The sequence below is a fragment of the Chrysemys picta genome, chromosome 1 (assembly GCF_011386835.1).
Source record: "Chrysemys picta bellii isolate R12L10 chromosome 1, ASM1138683v2, whole genome shotgun sequence".
In the NCBI taxonomy this organism is placed as follows: Eukaryota; Metazoa; Chordata; order Testudines; family Emydidae; genus Chrysemys; species Chrysemys picta.
The window spans coordinates 138,659,596-138,678,623 of record NC_088791.1 but is presented as its reverse complement, the minus strand read 5'-3'; the positions used below and the strand labels follow the sequence as shown (position 1 = coordinate 138,678,623).

General features: G+C 45.5%; 1 protein-coding gene across 1 annotated transcript in view; it reads left to right on the top strand.

Annotated features, from left to right (window-relative positions):
- The first annotated feature begins 482 nt into the window (after positions 1 to 482).
- The window catches only part of LOC101930804 (ovostatin-like), a 54,988-nt gene continuing 36,442 nt past the window's right edge, over positions 483 to 19,028 (top strand). Inside the window, exons 1-7 of the mRNA XM_024112989.3 lie at positions 483 to 963; positions 2,922 to 3,102; positions 4,993 to 5,149; positions 12,145 to 12,197; positions 12,823 to 12,843; positions 16,593 to 16,761; positions 18,416 to 18,500. Coding sequence (XP_023968757.2) covers positions 893 to 963; positions 2,922 to 3,102; positions 4,993 to 5,149; positions 12,145 to 12,197; positions 12,823 to 12,843; positions 16,593 to 16,761; positions 18,416 to 18,500 — 737 coding nt within the window. The 5' untranslated portion in view covers positions 483 to 892. The remainder of the gene's footprint in view (positions 964 to 2,921; positions 3,103 to 4,992; positions 5,150 to 12,144; positions 12,198 to 12,822; positions 12,844 to 16,592; positions 16,762 to 18,415; positions 18,501 to 19,028) is intronic.

Below are 19,028 nucleotides of genomic sequence, written 5' to 3'. Positions count from 1 at the left end.
ATCTCTGGACTGTTTGGACTCTTACAGGGAAGTGTACCAGATGCAAAGCAGAGATCCCCAGAAACACAGGCCATGGGCACTAATGCATGTTGTTCCCGTCTATTCTCTGCCTGTGGCACATAATAGTTTAGACCCCTGACGGCTGTAATACTTTGGTGTTGTTTCAGTTGTTGGGTTCAGTGTGTGGGAGCTGAGTTGTACTGGTGGCCTGTGATGTACAGAAGATCAGACTAGATGATCTGGTGGTCCCTTTTGACCTTAAACTCTATAAAAGACCACAGTTACAAACTCAGTTTGTAGGGCCTTAATAAGTAAATACATGAATAAATGAATGAAGAGTTGCCTTTCTTCCATCCTTATGTGTTTGAGCCTCCTTTAAAAAAAAAAAAAAAAAAGGACATTTGGGATTTTCTTCCCCTTTCTTGTTGAATTTAACCACACCCCTTGTGCATGTTATCATTATCATCCAACATTCCAGGCCTACGACACAGCAGTGTTGTGGGAGCTTTGTGTCCTGATGGAGCACACAACATGTATTGTTGCTGAAGTGCTTAACAAGCTGGAGCACCAAGGAATCTTCAGCCTGTTACAGAGAAAATCAGAGAGGCAAGCACAAGTGAAACATCAAGAGAATCAGGAAGTGGCTTGTCTTGTGAAAATGAATTCATTGGCAACAGTGGAACTTCCCTAAACTACATTTATGAAGCAACACCTGAAAGGGTGTGAAGAAAGGCAGGACAGAGGGAAATTAACCTATGCAAATATTTTCTTTGTCTTTTCATTGGAATATGAGTGAGGAGGAGGAGACAGCCATGGGAATTTTAAAAGCCAGAACATATGCTCTCTCCGTGGGAGAAGTTCCATCTTCAACTTTCCCTCTTCATCTCCGTGTATGATGATGTGGTCAAAGATTTTTCTGAGTGTGCTTGTCTTTCATTTGACTTCTGCAAAGTTTCATGGGCCGTAAGAGATCACATATTATTTGCTTTTAATATATAATATCGTGTTATTTTCCCATCATTTAATTTGTTCTGGGGGCATTGTTGTATGATGCACTAAGACTTTTGTCTCTGGAGATTTGGGTTCAAATTTCAGTTGAAGGTGTGGATGAAATGAATTTGGTGGATGTTTCAGTGTGTAGAGTGAACCTCTCTCCTTTTCACAAAATTGGTATGAAATCTAATTTGTTTAGTAGAGATCCAGGACTGTAATAACAGGGACTGGTGCAGATGAGGATTGAGGTGCAGCAGGAGAGATTTGGAGGAGGCCTAGGACTAGATAAGCAGACAGCACTGATGGTCAGGAGTAATGTGCATTGGCAGGACTGGATGAGTGGTAGGACTAGAGTAGCAAGGGGCATTGTAAGGGCCTCTCAGAGCTGTGCTGGAGGCTGGTGGTATTATCTGTTGCTTGTACTGCACCATAACAGTGCTCAGGGTTTTAGAGAGATAGAAGACTTGGGGTAACATTTTCAAAATCACCTCAGTGATTTAGGGGCCTGTTTAATTTTCCTAAGGGGCTTAGGAGCATAACAGCCTGTGAAAGTTCATGGGACTTGGGCTCCTAAGCACTTCAGCATTTTTGAAAATTTTACTCCTGGTGTGTTCTCTGAGGGTTGTGCAGTCTAAGCCAGGCAAGCTCAGTTAAAGATGAAATCAAGAATAGAAGTGGGAGGGATGGGTGGGGCCAGGATTACAACAAAAATATGATGTGATTCATTTTAAGTTGCATGTCCAGTTTCTCAGTTCTGACTTTTATTTTAATGACAGAACCAGGGGAGAAGGGGGAAGGCTAGCAGCAGAAGCCTAACCAAACAGAGGAGGGGCTTGAAGGGCGAGAGTGAGGATGCCCTGGGAGAGGGAGCCTGTTCTAACCATAAGAGGCAGCATTTTTTTTAAAAAAGCATAATGGCAGGAGACAAAGGGAGAGGAATGAGAAGAGGCTAGAGTGTGATAGAAACAAAAGTTGAGTTGGGTAATCTCTTCTCCTGGAATAATCAAGCATTGCATGCCAATACTGAAGTGCATTTTCTGTGTATTATGGCAAATAAGTTGTGACATTTCAGTTTCTTTCTTGATGAAAATGTGCCCAGATCTACCACCACACTTAGCATTAACTAGTACTTTTCTCGATAGTCTCAGAAAATAAGCTCATGGCTGACTAGGCCACAGAAACAGAGCTCTCTACCAGGGGATGGTCTGGTGGTTAGGGCACTAGATGGGGACATGGGTTCATTTCCCTAGTCTGCCACAGATTTCCTGTGTGACCTTGGGCAAGTAATTTAGCTTCCCTGTGATTCAGTTCCTCATTTGTAAAATGGGGATAACTGCACTTCCTTCCCTCACAGAGGTGTATAAATCCATTAGACAACATGAGGCGCTCAGATACTATGGTGATGAGGGCCCGATAAGTATGATACATACCACCTCTCAAGCTGGTCCCTCCAGTTCAGATTTGAGGTGAGGGGGTGTGGAGAATCATCTAATAGTGGAATAGCTTGAGGGACAACACATTTGTGCTCACTTAGGGCCTGAACCAAAGCCCATTAAACTGGAGTCTTTCCACTGATTTCAACAAGCTTTTGATCAGGATCCCCAGTAGCCACTTAGGGCTAGTCTACACTGGCAACGCTAAAGCGCTGCTGCGGCAGCACTTTAATATGGCTTGTGTAGTCATGTCAGAGCGCTGGGAGAGAGCTCTCCCAGCACTCTAAAAACCCCCACCTCCACGAGGGGCGTAGCTACAAGCGCTGGAAACGTCCTGCGCTCAAGGGTGTGTTTTTTCACACCCCTGAGCGAGAAAGTTGCAGTGTTGTAAATTGCCAGTGCAGACAAGCCCTAAGTTTTTCTCCAAATGTATGTTGTTGTGGGTCCTCTCCTTTCTGCTGACTGACCTGGCTGTTTGGCTTTGTTTATCTGTAGTCAATATGTCCTGGTTGTCCCTTCGGTGCTGCAGAGCATCTCTCCGCAGAGACTGTGTGTACAGCTCTACAACCTCAGTGAGCCACTATCCCTGAATGTTCACTTGGAATATCATGACATCAAGACCACGCTGTTTGAGGAATCTGTGACAGAAAATTTCTTTCAATGCAGAGAGTTTGAGGTATTTCATATTTTAATTCAATTAAAGAGAGACAAAGGGGGACGCATCCCTCCTGTGGTCCAAACTGATCCTACTCTTGAACAACAAGAGTAGAAAGGCTCAAGGAGAATGGGGATGGGAAATGAAAAATAAGACCCAAGGTATGTCTACACTGGAGCTGGGGGTGTACGTTTCAGCTCAAGGAGACATACACTAGTTCTGATCAATCTAACACACTAAAATAGAAGTGTAGCCACAACAATATGAGTCGCAGGAGGGTATAGCAGCCCAGAGCACAATCTTGTCTGAACTCCCAGGTACATACTCAGGTGGCTAGGCCCTCCTGCTCTTCATGCAGCTGCAGCTAAACTGCTATTCTTAGCATGCTAGAGCTGGAAATTATACCTCCGGTCTCAGTGTAGATGTACCCAAGACAGACTGCAGGGAAAGGAAAAAAGATTAGAAAACGAGTCTGAAGAAGAAGAAAAATCGATTAGAGTGGGGAGTGAGAGAGAGAGAGAGATCAGGGAGTGTGTCAGGGAAAGACATTTCACTTTCATCCCAGGGTGTAGGCGGATTTGGCTCGATCTAACCCATAACCCAGTTGGAACACACTAGTCTACTTTCTCATTACAGTGCAGGGCTGTGACTAAAAGCCATAGAGGAGCCCATGGTTAGGTGATCCCATACACAGCAGGAGAAACACTTCAGAACTTGCTAATAGCCTGACAGCCCTGCACATCAATATTGTTAATACATAGTAGTCCTGCAAGATTAGGAAACATTTATGCTAGCTGTTATGTGTGTGGATTTGAATTCTGTGTGTTGTCTACAGCCTGGGGACAAAACTAGGACCAATCTATAGCATAGACTGTAAGGGGACATGGAGCTGGAGGTAGGTAGAGACACACAAGATAGCTTTGATTGAGCTAGCACACTAAAAATAGCAGTGAGGCTGCAATGGCACAGGCAACAGCTTGGACTAGGTGCTTGAGTACAATCCCAGCTGAGATTCTAGATCTGTATTGGGGCAGCTAGTCCCAGGGCCGGTGCAACCCATTAGGCGACCTAGGCGGTCGCCTAGGGCACTAGCATTTGGGAGGGGCGGCATTTTGGGTCCTTTGGCAGCGACCGCGGCGGCCAGATTTTGGCCGCCCCGGTCGTCGTCGGCATTTAGGTGGAAGGAGCTGGGGCAGGGGGGCGCGGGGAGGGCTGCCTGCAGCAAGTAAGGGTGGGGAGTGGAACGCAGGGGAACTCCCTGCCCCAGCTCACCTCTGCTCCACCTCCTCCCCTCAGCACGCCGCCCCGCTCTGCTTCTCTCCCTCCCAGGCTTGCGGCGCCAAACAGCTGATTGGTGCCGCAAGCCTGGGAGGTGGGAGAAGTGGAGCGGCGATGGCGTGCTCGGGGAGGAGGCAGAGAAGAGGTGAGCTGCGTGGGGAGCTGCTGCACGGTTCCCCGGGCCAGGGGGAGCTGCTGCGGGGGGGGGGGGGGGGAGGAGGACACCTCAGGGCGGAGGGAGGGAGCTGCCGCGGGGGGGCGCCTTAGGGTGGAGGGTGGGGCGGAGAGCTGCCACAGGGCTTGGAGGGGGGGGCGCAAGGTGGAAGTTTCGCCTAGGGCGCGAAACAGCCTTGCATCCTCCTTGTCTAGCACCAACCGCTGCTTGTATTGCTGTGGCTACATTATTTTTATTAAAGTAGCTCAGTCAAAGCTAGTGTGTGTACCTTTGCCAGAGATGGAAATTAGACCTAGAACTGCAGTGTAGACATACTCTTAGAGTTTGTTTTATTGGCAGACAGACAATCTATCATCAAACTCATCGTGATTCACTTAGGGGTCATCATCCTCACTTGGGAATCCATCACATAGATGGACCCTAAAACACTTTGTCTTGTTTTTTTTGTTCTCTCCCAGGCTCCTCTTGCCACCTCTGACCCTTTGGCTTTCATCACTTTCTCTGCCAAAGGCCACACCGTCCACCTGTCAGAGAGAAGGTCGGTGGCAATTCAGAATGTGGACGGCGTTGTCTTCATCCAGACAGACAAACCCATTTACAAACCTGGACAGACAGGTGAATGGGGGCGGGGGTATGAGTTAATTATTGAACTGGGAGTGTGGATGTCGGGGGGCAGAGGGGCTAGGATAGAGTATCATTGCTAAGAAGGAGAAGAACTGGAGCAGGATGTCCATAATCAGTCCCTGGGATGGTCTCTGGCTGCAGCCCAGGTAGGGATCATCAAAAGACAGCAGGGAAAGTAGCTCATTCATAGAATTGTAATGCATAAATAGTATTTATATGTTCCTAACGGAATGAATTTCCTCTGAGAATCTTGTGGCTTTCTGGATTTACAGAAATCCATCACTTCAGTAATATCCAGTTCATAGAATCATAGAATATCAGAGTTGGAAGGGACCTCAAGAGGTCATCTAGTCCAACCCCCTGCTCAAAGCAGGACCAATTCCCAGCTAAATCATCCCAGCCAGGGCTTTGTGAAGCCGGGCCTTAAAAACCTCCAAGGAAGGAGACTCCACCACCTCCCTAGGTAACGCATTCCAGTGTTTCACCACCCTCCTAGTGAAATAGTTTTTCCTGATATCCAACCTGGACCTTCCCCACTGCAACTTGAGACCATTGCTCCTTGTTCTGTCATCTGCCACCACTGAGAACAGCCGAGCTCCATCCTCTTTGGAACCCCCCTTCAGGTAGTTGAAGGCTGCTATCAAATCCCCCCTCATTCTTCTCTTCTGGAGACTAAACAATCCCAGTTCCCTCAGCCTCTCCTCATAAGTCATGTGCTCCAGACCCCTAATCATTTTTGTTGCCCTCCGCTGGACTCTTTCCAATTTTTCCACATCCTTCTTGTAGTGTGGGGCCCAAAACTGGACACAGTATTCCAGATGAGGCCTCACCAATGTCGAATAAAGGGGAATGATCACGTTCCTCGATCTGCTGGCAATGCCCCTACTTATACAGCCCAAAATGCCGTTAGCCTTCTTGGCAACAAGAGCACACTGTTGACTCATATCCAGCTTCTCGTCCACTGTGACCCCTAGGTCCTTTTCTGCAGAACTGCTACCTAGCCATTCCGTCCCTAGTCTGTAGCAGTGCATGGGATTCTTCCGTCCTAAGTGCAGGACTCTGCACTTGTCCTTGTTGAACCTCATCAGTTTTTTTTTGGCCCAATCCTCTAATTTGTCTAGGTCCCTCTGTATCCGATCCCTACCCTCTAGTGTATCTACCACGCCTCCTAGTTTAGTGTCATCTGCAAACTTGCTGAAAGTGCAGTCCACACCATCCTCCAGATCATTAATAAAGATATTAAACAAAACCGGCCCCAGGACCGACCCTTGGGGCATTCCGCTTGAAACCGGCTGCCAACTAGACATGGAGCCATTGATCACTACCCGTTGAGCCCGACGATCTAGCCAGCTTTCTATCCACCTTACAGTCCATTCATCCAGCCCATACTTCTTTAACTTGGCGGCAAGAATACTGTGGGAGACCGTATCAAAAGCTTTGCTAAAGTCAAGGAATAACACATCCACTGCTTTCCCCTCATCCACAGAGCCAGTTATCTCATCATAGAAGGCAATTAGGTTAGTCAGGCACGACTTCCCCTTCGTGAATCCATGCTGACTGTTCCTGATCACTTTCCTCTCCTCTAAATGTTTCATAATTGATTCCTTGAGGACCTGCTCCATGATTTTTCCAGGGACTGAGGTGAGGCTGACTGGCCTGTAGTTCCCCGGATCCTCCTTCTTTCCTTTTTTAAAGATGGGCACTACATTAGCCTTTTTCCAGTCATCTGGGACCTCCCCCGATCGCCATGAGTTTTCAAAAATAATGGCTAATGGCTCTGCAATCTCACCCGCCAACTCCTTTAGCACCCTCGGATGCAGCACATCCGGCCCCATGGACTTGTGCACGTCCAGTTTTTCTAAATAGTCCCGAACCTCTTCTTTCTCCACAGAGGGTTGGTCACCTTCTCCCCATGCTGTACTGCCCAGTGCAGCAATCTGGGAGCTGACCTTGTGCGTGAAGACAGAGGCAAAAAAATCATTGAGTACATTAGCTTTTTCCACATCCTCGGTCACTAGGTTGCCTCCCTCATTCAGTAAGGGGCCCACACTTTCCTTGATTTTCTTCTTGTTGCTAACATACCTGAAGAAACCCTTCTTGTTACTCTTAACATCTCTTGCTAACTGCAACTCCAAGTGTGATTTGGCCTTCCTGATTTCACTCCTGCACGCCTGAGCAATATTTTTATACTCCTCCCTGGTCATTTGTCCAATCTTCCACTTCCACTTCTTGTAAGCTTCTTTTTTGCATTTAAGATCAGCAAGGTTTAAGATCATTGTTTAGCCAAGCTGGTCGCCTGCCATATTTACTATTCTTTCTACACATCGGGATGGTTTGTTCCTGCAACCTCAATAAGGATTCTTTAAAATACAGCCAGCTCTCCTGGACCCCTTTGCCCTTCATGTTATTCTCCCAGGGGATCCTGCTCATCTGTTCCCTGAGGGAGTCAAAGTCTGCTTTTCTGAAGTCCAGGTTCCGTATTCTGCTGCTCTCCTTTCTTCCTTGTGTCAGGATCCTGAACTCGACCATCTCATGGTCACTGCCTCCCAGGTTCCCATCCACTTTTGCTTCCCCTACTAATTCTTCCCTGTTTGTGAGTAGCAGGTCAAGAAAAGCTTTGCCCCTAGTTGGTTCCTCCAGCACTTGCACCAGGAAATTGTCCCCTACACTATCCAAAAATTTCCTGGATTGCCTGTGCACCGCTGTATTGCTCTCCCAGCAGATATCAGGGTGATTAAAGTCTCCCATGAGAACCAGGGCCTGCGGTCTAGTAACTTCTGCTAGTTGCCAGAAGAAAGCCTCGTCCACCTCAGCCCCCTGGTCTGGTGGTCTATAGCAGACTCCAACCACGACATCACCGTTGTTGCTCACACTTCTCAACTTTATCCAGAGACTCTCAAGTTTTTCTGCAGTTTCATACCGGAGCTCTGAGCAGTCATACTCCTCTCTTACATACAACGCAACTCCCCCACCTTTTCTGCCCTGCCTGTCCTTCCTGAACAGTTTATATCCATCCATGACAGTACTCCAGTCATGTGAGTTATCCCACCAAGTCTCTGTTATTCCAATCACATCATAGTTCCCTGACTGTGCCAGGACTTCCAGTTCTCCCTGCTTGTTTCCCAGGCTTCTTGCATTTGTGTATAGGCACTTAAGATAACTCATTGATGGTCCCTCTTTCTCAGCATGAGACAGGAGTCCTCCCCTCTTGCGCTCTCCTGCTTGTGCTTCCTCCCAGGATCCCATTTCCCCACTTACCTCAGGGCTTTGGTCTCCTTCCCCCGGTGAACCTAGTTTAAAGCCCTCCTCACTAGGTTAGCCAGCCTGCTGGCGAAGATGCTCTTCCCTCTCTTCGTTAGGTGGAGCCCGTCTCTGCCTAGCACTTCTTCTTCTTGGAACACCATCCCATGGTCGAAGAATCCAAAGCCTTCTCTCTGACACCACCTGCGTAGCCATTCGTTGACTTCCACGATTCGACGGTCTCTACCCCGGCCTTTTCCTTGCACAGGGAGGATGGACGAGAACACCACTTGCGCCTCAAACTCCTTTATCCTTCTTCCCAGAGCCACGTAGTCTGCAGTGATCCGCTCAAGGTCATTCTTGGCAGTATCATTGGTGCCCACGTGGAGAAGCAGGAAGGGGTAGCGATCCGAGGGCTTGATGAGTCTCGGCAGTCTCTCCGTCACATCGTGTATCCTAGCTCCTGGCAAGCAGCAGACCTCTCGGTTTTCCCGGTCGGGGCGGCAGATAGATGACTCAGTCCCCCTGAGGAGGGAGTCCCCGACCACCACCACCCTCCTCCTCCTCTTGGGAGTGGTGGTCGTGGAACCCCCATCCCTAGGACAGTGCATCTTTTGCCTTTCAATCGGTGGAGTCTCCTTCTGCTCCCTTCCCTCAGATGGGTCATCTAGTCCACTCTCCGCATTAGTACCTGTAGAGAGAACATGGAAACGATTGCTCACCTGCATCTCCATTGCTGGTGCATGGACGCTCCTCTTTCTCCTTCTGGAGGTCACATGCTGCCAAACCTCCTCACAATCCTTCTGTCCCTGCTGCGCCTGCTCTGAATCTTCAGAACATTGTGGCCGTAGAAGCATCTCCTGACGTCTGTCCAGGAAATCTTCATTTTCCCTTATGCAACGCAGAGTCGACACTCGTTTCTCCAGCCCTCGAACCTTCTCTTCCAACATGGAGACCAGCTTGCACTTTGTACAGACAAAGTCGCTTCTGTCCTGTGGAAGAAAGACAAACATGGCACAATCTGTGCAGGTTACAACAGCTGTTCGCTCACCTTCCATATCACCGTCCTCTTAAGAGCTTCCTCAACTGTTGCAGGAACTACTCAGAGAAACCTGCAGATGAAAGGCTCAGTGCGCTCTCCCCATGCGAACTCCCAGGCAAACTCCCGCTGTTAGCTTCTGCTGTTCGCCGCAGTTCTTTTTTTGTTTATGCTTATCTGAGTCTGAGATTCTGATTCAGTCATCATTTCTACAGGGTGTACAGTACAAAAATAAATAAAGAATAAAGACAGTGAGATGTGTCCAGAAGAGAAAATCAATTCTTCTTCCTACTCTATTGTTTCTATCATTGAACACATGGCTGGGTTTTCTTCTACTCTTTTCTTTTTGGGAATGCTCTGATGAAGACGTGAGTCTTGGAGCATGACCTCAAGACAGCAAGCAGTGAGGGATGGGTTTTTCCTGATTCATTTAGGAAAGGGTTCCTGTGGTGGGGCGATGACTCACCGGCGAGGGACCTCCTGTTGGTTGTCTTGGGAATTAGCTCTTCCAGCCCGGAGCGCCCTCTTCAGGCCGGTGTCTCGCCTTCCTCTGGTCCCCATATCCCTCCCGGACTCCGGTGCCCCTTTGCATTGGGGTGCTGCCCCCAGGCAGTGTCCCCACACTTTGGGTCTCCTCTCCCAGGGGAACCCCCAACCCTCTATCCCCACCTTGCCTCAGTGGCTACTGCCAGTCCTCATCTAGCCCCCGCTCACTGGGGCAGACGGCAGTCTGTAAACCACTCATCATCAGCAAGGGGGGTTTGGACCTGCTGCCTTCGCCTGCCCTGGGCTGCACCTCTGCAACCCCAATACCCTTCCCAGCCTTTAGCAAGGCCTGCAGCCTGGGGGTTTTCCAGGCTGGAGCTCCCCAGCTCCTTGGGCCTTCCCCCAGCCCTGCTCCACTCTAGATACCCTGCTCAGCTCCCAGGCAGTCAGGCCCATCTCTCCACAGCTAGAGAGAGACTCCTTTACAGATCCTGGCCCTCAGCCCTCTTATAGGGCTAGCTGTGGCCTGATTGGGGCGTGACCTCAGCTGTGGCTACTTCCCCCAATCAGCCTAGCTTTTCCTCTCCAGGGCTGCTTTTAACCCCTTTTCTGCAGGAGTGGGGCAGCCACCCCACTACATTTCCCAAGCTTTGTGGGTGCTGGAGAGGAAGGATGGTCTACTGGTTAGAGTGCTAGTCCTGTGAGGATGAATACATTAAAGATTGTAAGGTGCTCTAGTACTATGGTGATTGGGGCCATATAAGTTCCTAAGATAGATAGAGAAGGCCCTGCCAGTCCCTCTACATTTCTACCTGGGCTGTTCTCATGGTGATGAAGTTGCTTCCCTCTTTTCAGATGCTTCATATTTTCTCGAAAATACCTTTGGAGCAGAAACCTGTGGTGCTTCTTAATACAAGCATCATTTGTTTTGAAAGTTCGGAATAACCTCATTCAGCCATATTTGAAATATGATTAACTGCCACACAGTGTTCTACTCACCACAGGCGCCTCCTCCTGGCCATTCTGGGGATTAGCTCTGCACAGATGATACCCTTTCCTGCGGTTGCACTCCATCTCTTCTCTCTGTGTCTGCAGCCTCTCTCTCACTCCAGGAGCAGCTGTTGCCTCTTCATGTCTTGGCCCTCCCTTTCCAGGGTATCAAAGTCTCTTTTTATCAACAGGCTTGGGCAGTCTTCCCATTCCCTGCCCAGCCAGTGCCACTTCCACAGTGTCTGGTAGAGGATCCCAGGTCCGTGCTCTACTCCAGGTTCCAGCTCAGGGACCCTCTAATCAGCAGCTCAGGACTGTTTCCTCCTGGACCTTGCTGACTCTTTCCCTGAGCCTTTCCTACCTGTCTGGCTTCCACCCCTTCTGGATTTGCCACCCTCCCAAGCTCTCTCCTTTCAGGATCTAACTGTAGGCTACCTGCCTCTGTAGCCCTCCAGACATACCTCCCTTCTCACAGGGTGTGACTGAAGCCTCTTTCTGCCATCAACTACCAGGCCTTATAGAAGCCCTGCCTGTTTTCTCACAGGTGAACTTCCTCCTAATTAGCTTCCTCCACACAGCCTGAATTTCCCTTGTTTCTGCTTGATTGGCTGATTAGGCCTGCCTGGCCTAATTCAGCCCTCTCAGGGCCAGTGTGGGGAGTGCACCCCATCACACTAAGAACAGTTAGTTTGTGATTTTATTTCAATGAAGGGGTTTTCATTGTTGCTGTACATGACAATAAAATACATAGCAAATAAAATGATGCATGATAAACAGTTTGAATAGTCCACAATTGATTTAGGGTGGAAAAGTCAATTATTCTCTCTTCTTCCAAACTTCAAATAATTTTATCTTTAGATTTATCTTTCCACTGCCCCAAGACTTAAGTTCAGGAAGTACAATAAATAATATGTGGACTAAAATTACCCCTGGTATAATGGAGCAGAAGCTGAGAGTTGAATATGACCATGTGTGTTTACTTTTTAGATATATTTGACCCCAGCTGATTCATGTAGGAAATAATTTAGTTGATTTTTTTTTCACCAGTTAAAATAACATTCAAATAATTTTTGCTTCTCCAAAAACTCAAAAGACTTCTCTTTAACACTTCAAACTTTCCTTCAATGATGTGTCTGAAGAAACTTAGTTTCAAAACATATCTTAGAAAATGGTATTCTGCTGCTAATATTGTTTATTTTTTTTCTTTCCCCACCACCTCCTTTCCTTTCAGTGATGTTCCGAGTTGTCTCTTTGGATAACAGTTTCAAACCTGTTCAGGAGACGGTGAGTGTGATTGGGAGTCAATATTTTTCAAGGACCTGTTATAGATTCACTTAATCAGACACTATCTCACCTTTATATAGGAAAATAGGCTGAGTAGATCTCCTGATGTCTCTATAGTGTCTCACGAGTCCCCACACCAAGAGACTGTGGAAATCTGTAAATATTTTAGACAGTCATCTTCACAGACAGGTGACATTAGCAGGGCCGGCTCCAGGCACCAGCCTGGCAAGCAGGTGCTTGGGGCGGCCGCTCCGGAGAGGGGCGGCACGTCCAGGTATTCGGCGGCAATTCGGCGGACGGTCCCTCACTCCGCCTGGGAGCGAAGGACCTCCCGCCGAATTGCCGCTGCAGATCGCGATCGCAGCTTTTTTTTTTTTTTTTTTTTGGCTGCTTGGGGCGGCCAAAACCCTGGAGCCAGCTCTGGACATTAGGGTTGTATCCTTAACCCACTGAACTTCTGGTCACAAGTTGAGATAGGCCTGAACAGAAACTTTGTGCCTTTACTCCAAACTTGTGCACCCAGAAAAGGAGCAGCCACAGTCTTGCCTTATTGTCCAGTTTATTTCTAAATCAGTAACTAATTTCCTTGAATTCTAATCTGTTTTTTGCCCTTTATCTTTTTCAGTATCCCCTGATCGTCCTTCAGGTAAGAGGTTCATGGTACTATAAAGCATGACTTACTTAAAAGGATAGAGCTCGCAGCTTCCTGAATCAGTGTTTGCTTGAGAAATTGTCACCGTGAAGGCGTATTCCTCCCATGATCCCCATGGGAGATCGGTGCAGATGGAACACCTGCAGAATATGTTTAGAATGAGTGTCAGGCACTGAGCATTGCAACAAACTGTCAATAAAGGGTCCCAGGAAGGGAAGAAAAAACAATTCCCCTTAATAGGTGCATTAGTACTATCATGTACATGATGCTTCCTAAATAAGCTAGGCCCCTCTATGGTTTTCTTTTATACAAGAAAATCTGATTAGAATCAAAGAAGGGAGCAGGGTTTTTAATTTATGTCATGGTGCATTAGCTTCCTCACTATTATATAGAAGAGCCCTGGTTCTAGCAGATGACTGTGAGTCAGAAAATCTAGATTATTTTCCCACTTTTGCCACAGACTCTATGTGTAACCGTGGACTGAACACCAGTGACTCAGTTTTCCCATCTGTAAAGTAGGGAATAATAATAATTGTCTCCTGGGGTTATTTTGAGGCTAAATTTCATTAGTGTTGTAAGGCATTTTGAGATCCCCAGATGGATGGTGATCTATAACTACAAAATATAATAATAATAATTAATAATGAATATATTTTCCATACACTCTATTATGTTATATAGGAAATAACAACAGGGGCTAGTTCCTTCTCAAAAGGTTTTGGTGAAGAGTGTAAACTACAATAGCAAAAACTCATGTATTATTTATTGTTAAAACATAGATACTTATTGTAAACTACAGCATTTAAATCCAACACCTATATCACTGTTTATCCCAGTTAACATACCAGCCTTCCCCACCTCTCCTCATTGACCATTAGGACGGGTGTCATTTTTTGTGCTTTCACAGCCAGGCGTACCGCTCCTCAAAAGGGGATTTCCCAGAGCGATGTTAGCAATCTAAGTAATGTTGATTCTTATGGCAATGGAATAGAGCAGGGTTGAGTAAATGCAAACTAACTTGCAAACACTAGAGAGAGCCAGAGGGAAGGAGTTCACAGAACTGAGGAGTGTAACACAAGTGGTAGTTGTGAGGGGGCTTGAATAATACAGTTTAAATTTACCTCAGTCAGATTACAGCAGACTGGCTGATGTGATGACATCACTCCCAAGCTTACCATGTATGTATAGGAGTTGTCTTTCCCTGTAAGATCATGTCCTAGAAAGGGCAAATGCAGATAATACATAGCTCTTATAGACTGCTTTTCACCTGTGTATTTCAGATTACAGAGGAGGTCAGTGTTAATATCCCCATTGTACAGATGTGGAAACAGGCACTGAGCAGTGAAGTGATTGCACAAGGCCAACCTGCAGGCCAGTGGCAGGGCTGGGAATAAAATCCAGATCTCCTGAGTCCCAGTCCTGTGTTGTTTCAGGTAGATTGGCAGCTTGTGTATCCAATACCCAGTGTAGTTTAGTACACAAACAGTCTAATCCTGGGAAGCAACAGGGGTTCTGAGCATCTATAAGACTGAGTCCTTAGTCACATCCTATATGCTAAACCACCCCCCACTCCCCAGATAGGACCAAGTATAATAAAAAATCCCCCATGCTAACAGATAATGAGGAACGGATCATAGAACAAACAACAACAACAACAACAACAACAAAAAGGTAGCTTAGATACAAGTGATTATGACTTGATCCAATTTATAATGTGCAAGCAGAATAAAGTCTAGACCAGAAATATGTACACTTAGTGCTTTAATAGGGCCAATTTCAGAAAGCTGAAAACAATTATGAACCAAATAATAATTTGGGAGAAAGTATTTAATAGAAAAATGTGAATGATAAGTGGGAATAATTTAACAACATCTTACTAGATGCTCCAAAAGCCACAATTGAAGAAGAAGACCATGCTGGTTAAAAAACTGACCTGATTTAGAAGAGAGAAATGGCCAACAGAGTAAAGGACAATAAGAAGGAATTTTTAAAATATATTGGGCACAAAAACAATCCTAACAATCAAATTGGTCCATTACTAGATGGAAATGATAGAATTATCAATAATAATGCAGAAAAGGTGGAAGTGTTCAATAAATATTTCTGTTCCATATTTGGGGAAAAAATAGATGATATAAGTATCGTTGTATGAAACCACTTTTTCCATTCCACTAATATTTCTTGAGGATGTTAAACAGAAGTTATAAGGTTAGACATTTTTAAATCAGCAAGTCCAGATAACTTGTATTGAAGAGCTTTAAAAGAACTGTCTGGGGATCTTGTTGGATTGTTAATGTCTTGGAGCACTGGGAAGTTCCAGAAGACTGGAAGAAAGCTAATGTTCCAATTTTTACAAAGGGTAAAAAGGACAACCTGGATTATTATAGGCCTGTCAGCCTGACATCAATCCCAAACAAAATTATGTTAGGGGTTAATTGAGTCCCAGATGTTACGGGACTCAATTAATAAAGAATTAAAGGAGGATAGTAAAATTAATGCAAATCAACATGGGTTTATGGATATAGATTCTGTCAAATGAACTTGATTACTGTTGATGTAATATACTGTTCTTAGATTTCTGTAAATTGTTTGACTTGGTACCACATAATATTTTGATTATAAAACTAGAACAAAACAAAATTAACATGGCACACATTAAATGCATTAAAAACTGGCTAACTGATAGATCTCAAAATGTAATTGTTAATAGGGAATCAACATCTAGCAGGTATGATTCCAATGACATGGAAGACAGCATAATATCATCACTGATAAAGTTTGCAAATGACACAAAAATTGTGGGAGTGGTAAATAATGAAGATGAAAGGTCACTGAATCAGAGCAATCACATTCACTTGATAAACTGGACGCAAGCAAACAATATGTGTTTTAATACAGCTAAATGTAAATATATATGTCTAGGATCAAAGAATATAGGTCATACTTGCAGGACAGGGACTCTGTCCTGGGAAGCAGTGACTCTGATAAAGATTTGGGGATTGTGGTGGATAATCAGCTGAACATGAGTTTCCAGTGTGATGTTGTGGCAGTAGAGCTAATGCAATCCTAGGATGCATAAATAGAGGAATTTCGAGTAGGAGTAGAGAGATTATTTTATCTCTGTATTTGGCATTTGTATGACTGCTGCTGGAATACTCTGTTCAGTTCTGATGCCCGCAATTCAAGAAGGAGGTTAGCAACTGGAGAAAGTTCAGAGAAGAGCATCTAAAATGATTAGAGGATTAGAAATCCTGCCTTTTAGTGTTAGAGTCAAGAAGCTCAACCTATTCAGCTTAACAAAGAGAAGGTTCAGAGGTGAGTTGATTACAGTCTATAAGTATCAACACAGGGAACAAATATTTAATAACGGCCTCTTCAGTCTAGTAGACAAAGGTTTAACATGATTCAATGGCTGGAAGCTGAAGCTAGATAAATTCAGACTGTAAATAACGTGTAAATTTTTAACCATGTGAGTAATTAACTGTTTGGTCAACTTACCAAGGATCATGGGAGATTCTCCATCACTGGCAATTTTAAAATTAGGATTTGATGTTTTTCTATTTTGGGTATTTTGGGTAAATTCTATGACCTGTGTTATACAGGAGGTCAGACTAGATTATCACAATGATCCCTTCCAACCTTGGAATCTGTGAATCTATGAAATGTAAAGGAAGGGAAAAAAAAGTGGAGGGCCTTGAAGAAGATGATAAAAGCATCTGTATTTATCTTCCCACACCTACTAGGATCCCCAGCGCAATCGGATCTTTCAGTGGCTGGATGTAACATCCAAGACTGCCATTGTCCAACTCTCATTCCCGTTAATCCAAGAGCCAATCCTGGGGAGTTATGAAATCGTTGTTGAAAAGAAGTCAGGTGACAAAACCTATCATTGGTTCACTGTGGAGGAATATGGTAAGCACCTGCAGTGGATCTCATCTGTACTACTGAATTATGTCTTATATGGCCAAGTCCCACAGCCTGAGTCTGTGAGGGGCTGTTTGTCAAACACAGGCATGAGTCAGTGCAGACCTTATACACTGTATAACTTGATTTTTCTCATTTAACAACCTGGTTAAGATATGTAAGCCAAGGCATGGAAGCAGGGAGGAGAGACTGAAGCCATGGAGGAGATGGATAAGTGATGGGTATCCTGATAGATACTGAGGAATGTGGCCTACTGATTAGAGCAGAAGGCTGGGAGTCAATAGTCTGGGTTCTTTTTTTGGCTTTATCACTAAGTTACTGTGTCAAGTCATGTCACCTCCTCGTGCCTCAGTTTCTCCATCTGTACAATGGGAAATAATATTAAGTTAAACCTCATATGACTGTGTGAGGTTGGTATTGCGTGTAAGGCATATACTGTGCTCTAGACGTTTAAAGCTATTATTAAATAGAACATATTAAATTAGAATATATTATTATTTAATAGAATGATATCTGGCAGCTGTGGTGAACTGCAGGGTAAACAGTGTGGAAGGATACTGTGGGCAGATAGAAAAATAAAAGCTACCAATGCCTGATGATCTCTCTAGTATTTGTCATTTTACATATGGAACAACTCCACTGATTTGTTTTCTTCTTATGAATTTGCCATCCCTCATCTTGACACTGGGACTTTCACCTGTCTCCTGTGAGCTTGTTGGGCAGGGCTTTGACAATCCCAAGCTTCCTGTGTTAGCAGGGAGAGCTCCTTTCCCACCCCCTCCTTCAGAAAACTCTGTTTCCAACCTACTGGGGTGTCCACTTCCCTTGGGACACTATATTCCTAACCTTCCTAATGGAGTAGTGCGGGCTAGTGGATCAGCACTGCCTTGAAAACCAGGAAATGTTGGTTCTATTCTCAGGTCTGCCCCTGTCCTGCTGGGTGACCTTGGGCAAGTCACTTTAATCTTTCTGTGCCCCAGTTTCCATACCTGTAAAATGAGGATAGTGACACTGACCTCCTTTGTTAAGTGCTTTCATATCTACAGATGAATATGCTATATAAGTATTATAATAATAGTAATAATACAACTCCTTGTAAAGAAGAATTTTCATACTATTAAACCTAAATTTTCCTTTTCTAAAAACATCATCCCCTTATTCCTAGTTATACCTGTCTGTATCCCTCTAAACCAGGGGTTCTCAAACTTGGGCCATGGCTTCTTCAGGGTGAGCCCCTGGCGGGCTGCGAGATGCTTTGCTTACCTGAGCATCCGCAGGTACTGCCACTCGCAGCTCCCACTGGCTGCGGTTTGCCGTTCCCGGCCAATGGGAGCTGTGGGAAGCAGTGGCCCGGCCTGCACCACTTCCCACAGCTCCCATTGGCTGGGAACGGCAAACTGCAGCCAGTGGGAGCTGCGAATGGCCGTACCTGCGGACACTTAGGTAAACAAAGCATCTCACGGCCCGCCAGGGGCTTACCCTGAAGAAGCCACGGCCCAAGTTTGAGAACCCCTGCTCTAAACAATCTCTCTCTTTGGTGTTCATACCCCTCAAATGCTGGTGCAATTAAGTTTCCCTGTTTCTTCTTCCCCCCTCACACCTAAGATGTCACTTAGCAATGATATTTACCTTGCATTTTTAGTGTTGCCAAAGTTTGAAGTGACGATCAACGCACCAAAGAGGATCTCTTTCTTGGATCAAGAACTCAAAGTGAATGTTTGTGCTGTGTGAGTATCAAGCGGGAAAGAGTGTAAATTCATACAAGCACCAACGTCTTGTGGATGGAGCACAAGACAGGGAGACAGGAACTCTTGAATTCTAATCCTGACACTGCTAATAATTCACTTTGTGACCTACAGCAAGCCACTTAACCCCTGCATCTGACTTTCACTCTCTGTAACATGATAATAAGATTCACCTGCATTATGCAGCTGGGGCTGTGAGGATAATGTTTGCACAGTAGTTTGAAGACACAAGCAATATATACGTACTAGGTATTGGTTTTTTATCACTATAGAGACATAGGAAGGGGAGAGAAAGGAAAGAAAGAGGGTAGGAGAGGTACATAGGTTAATAAATTAGGATGTCTAGCATTAAGGTCCCTGTGTACATCACTGTCACGGATCCACAGGATCTGTGCTACACCCCATTTTTAAACAGTCTCTTAGAGAACCCCTTCAGTGTGCACACTTCCTTCAGGAGAGGCCCTCTGAGACTGAGCCTCTGGGCTCCAGCACTCCTGCTTCACACCGTGA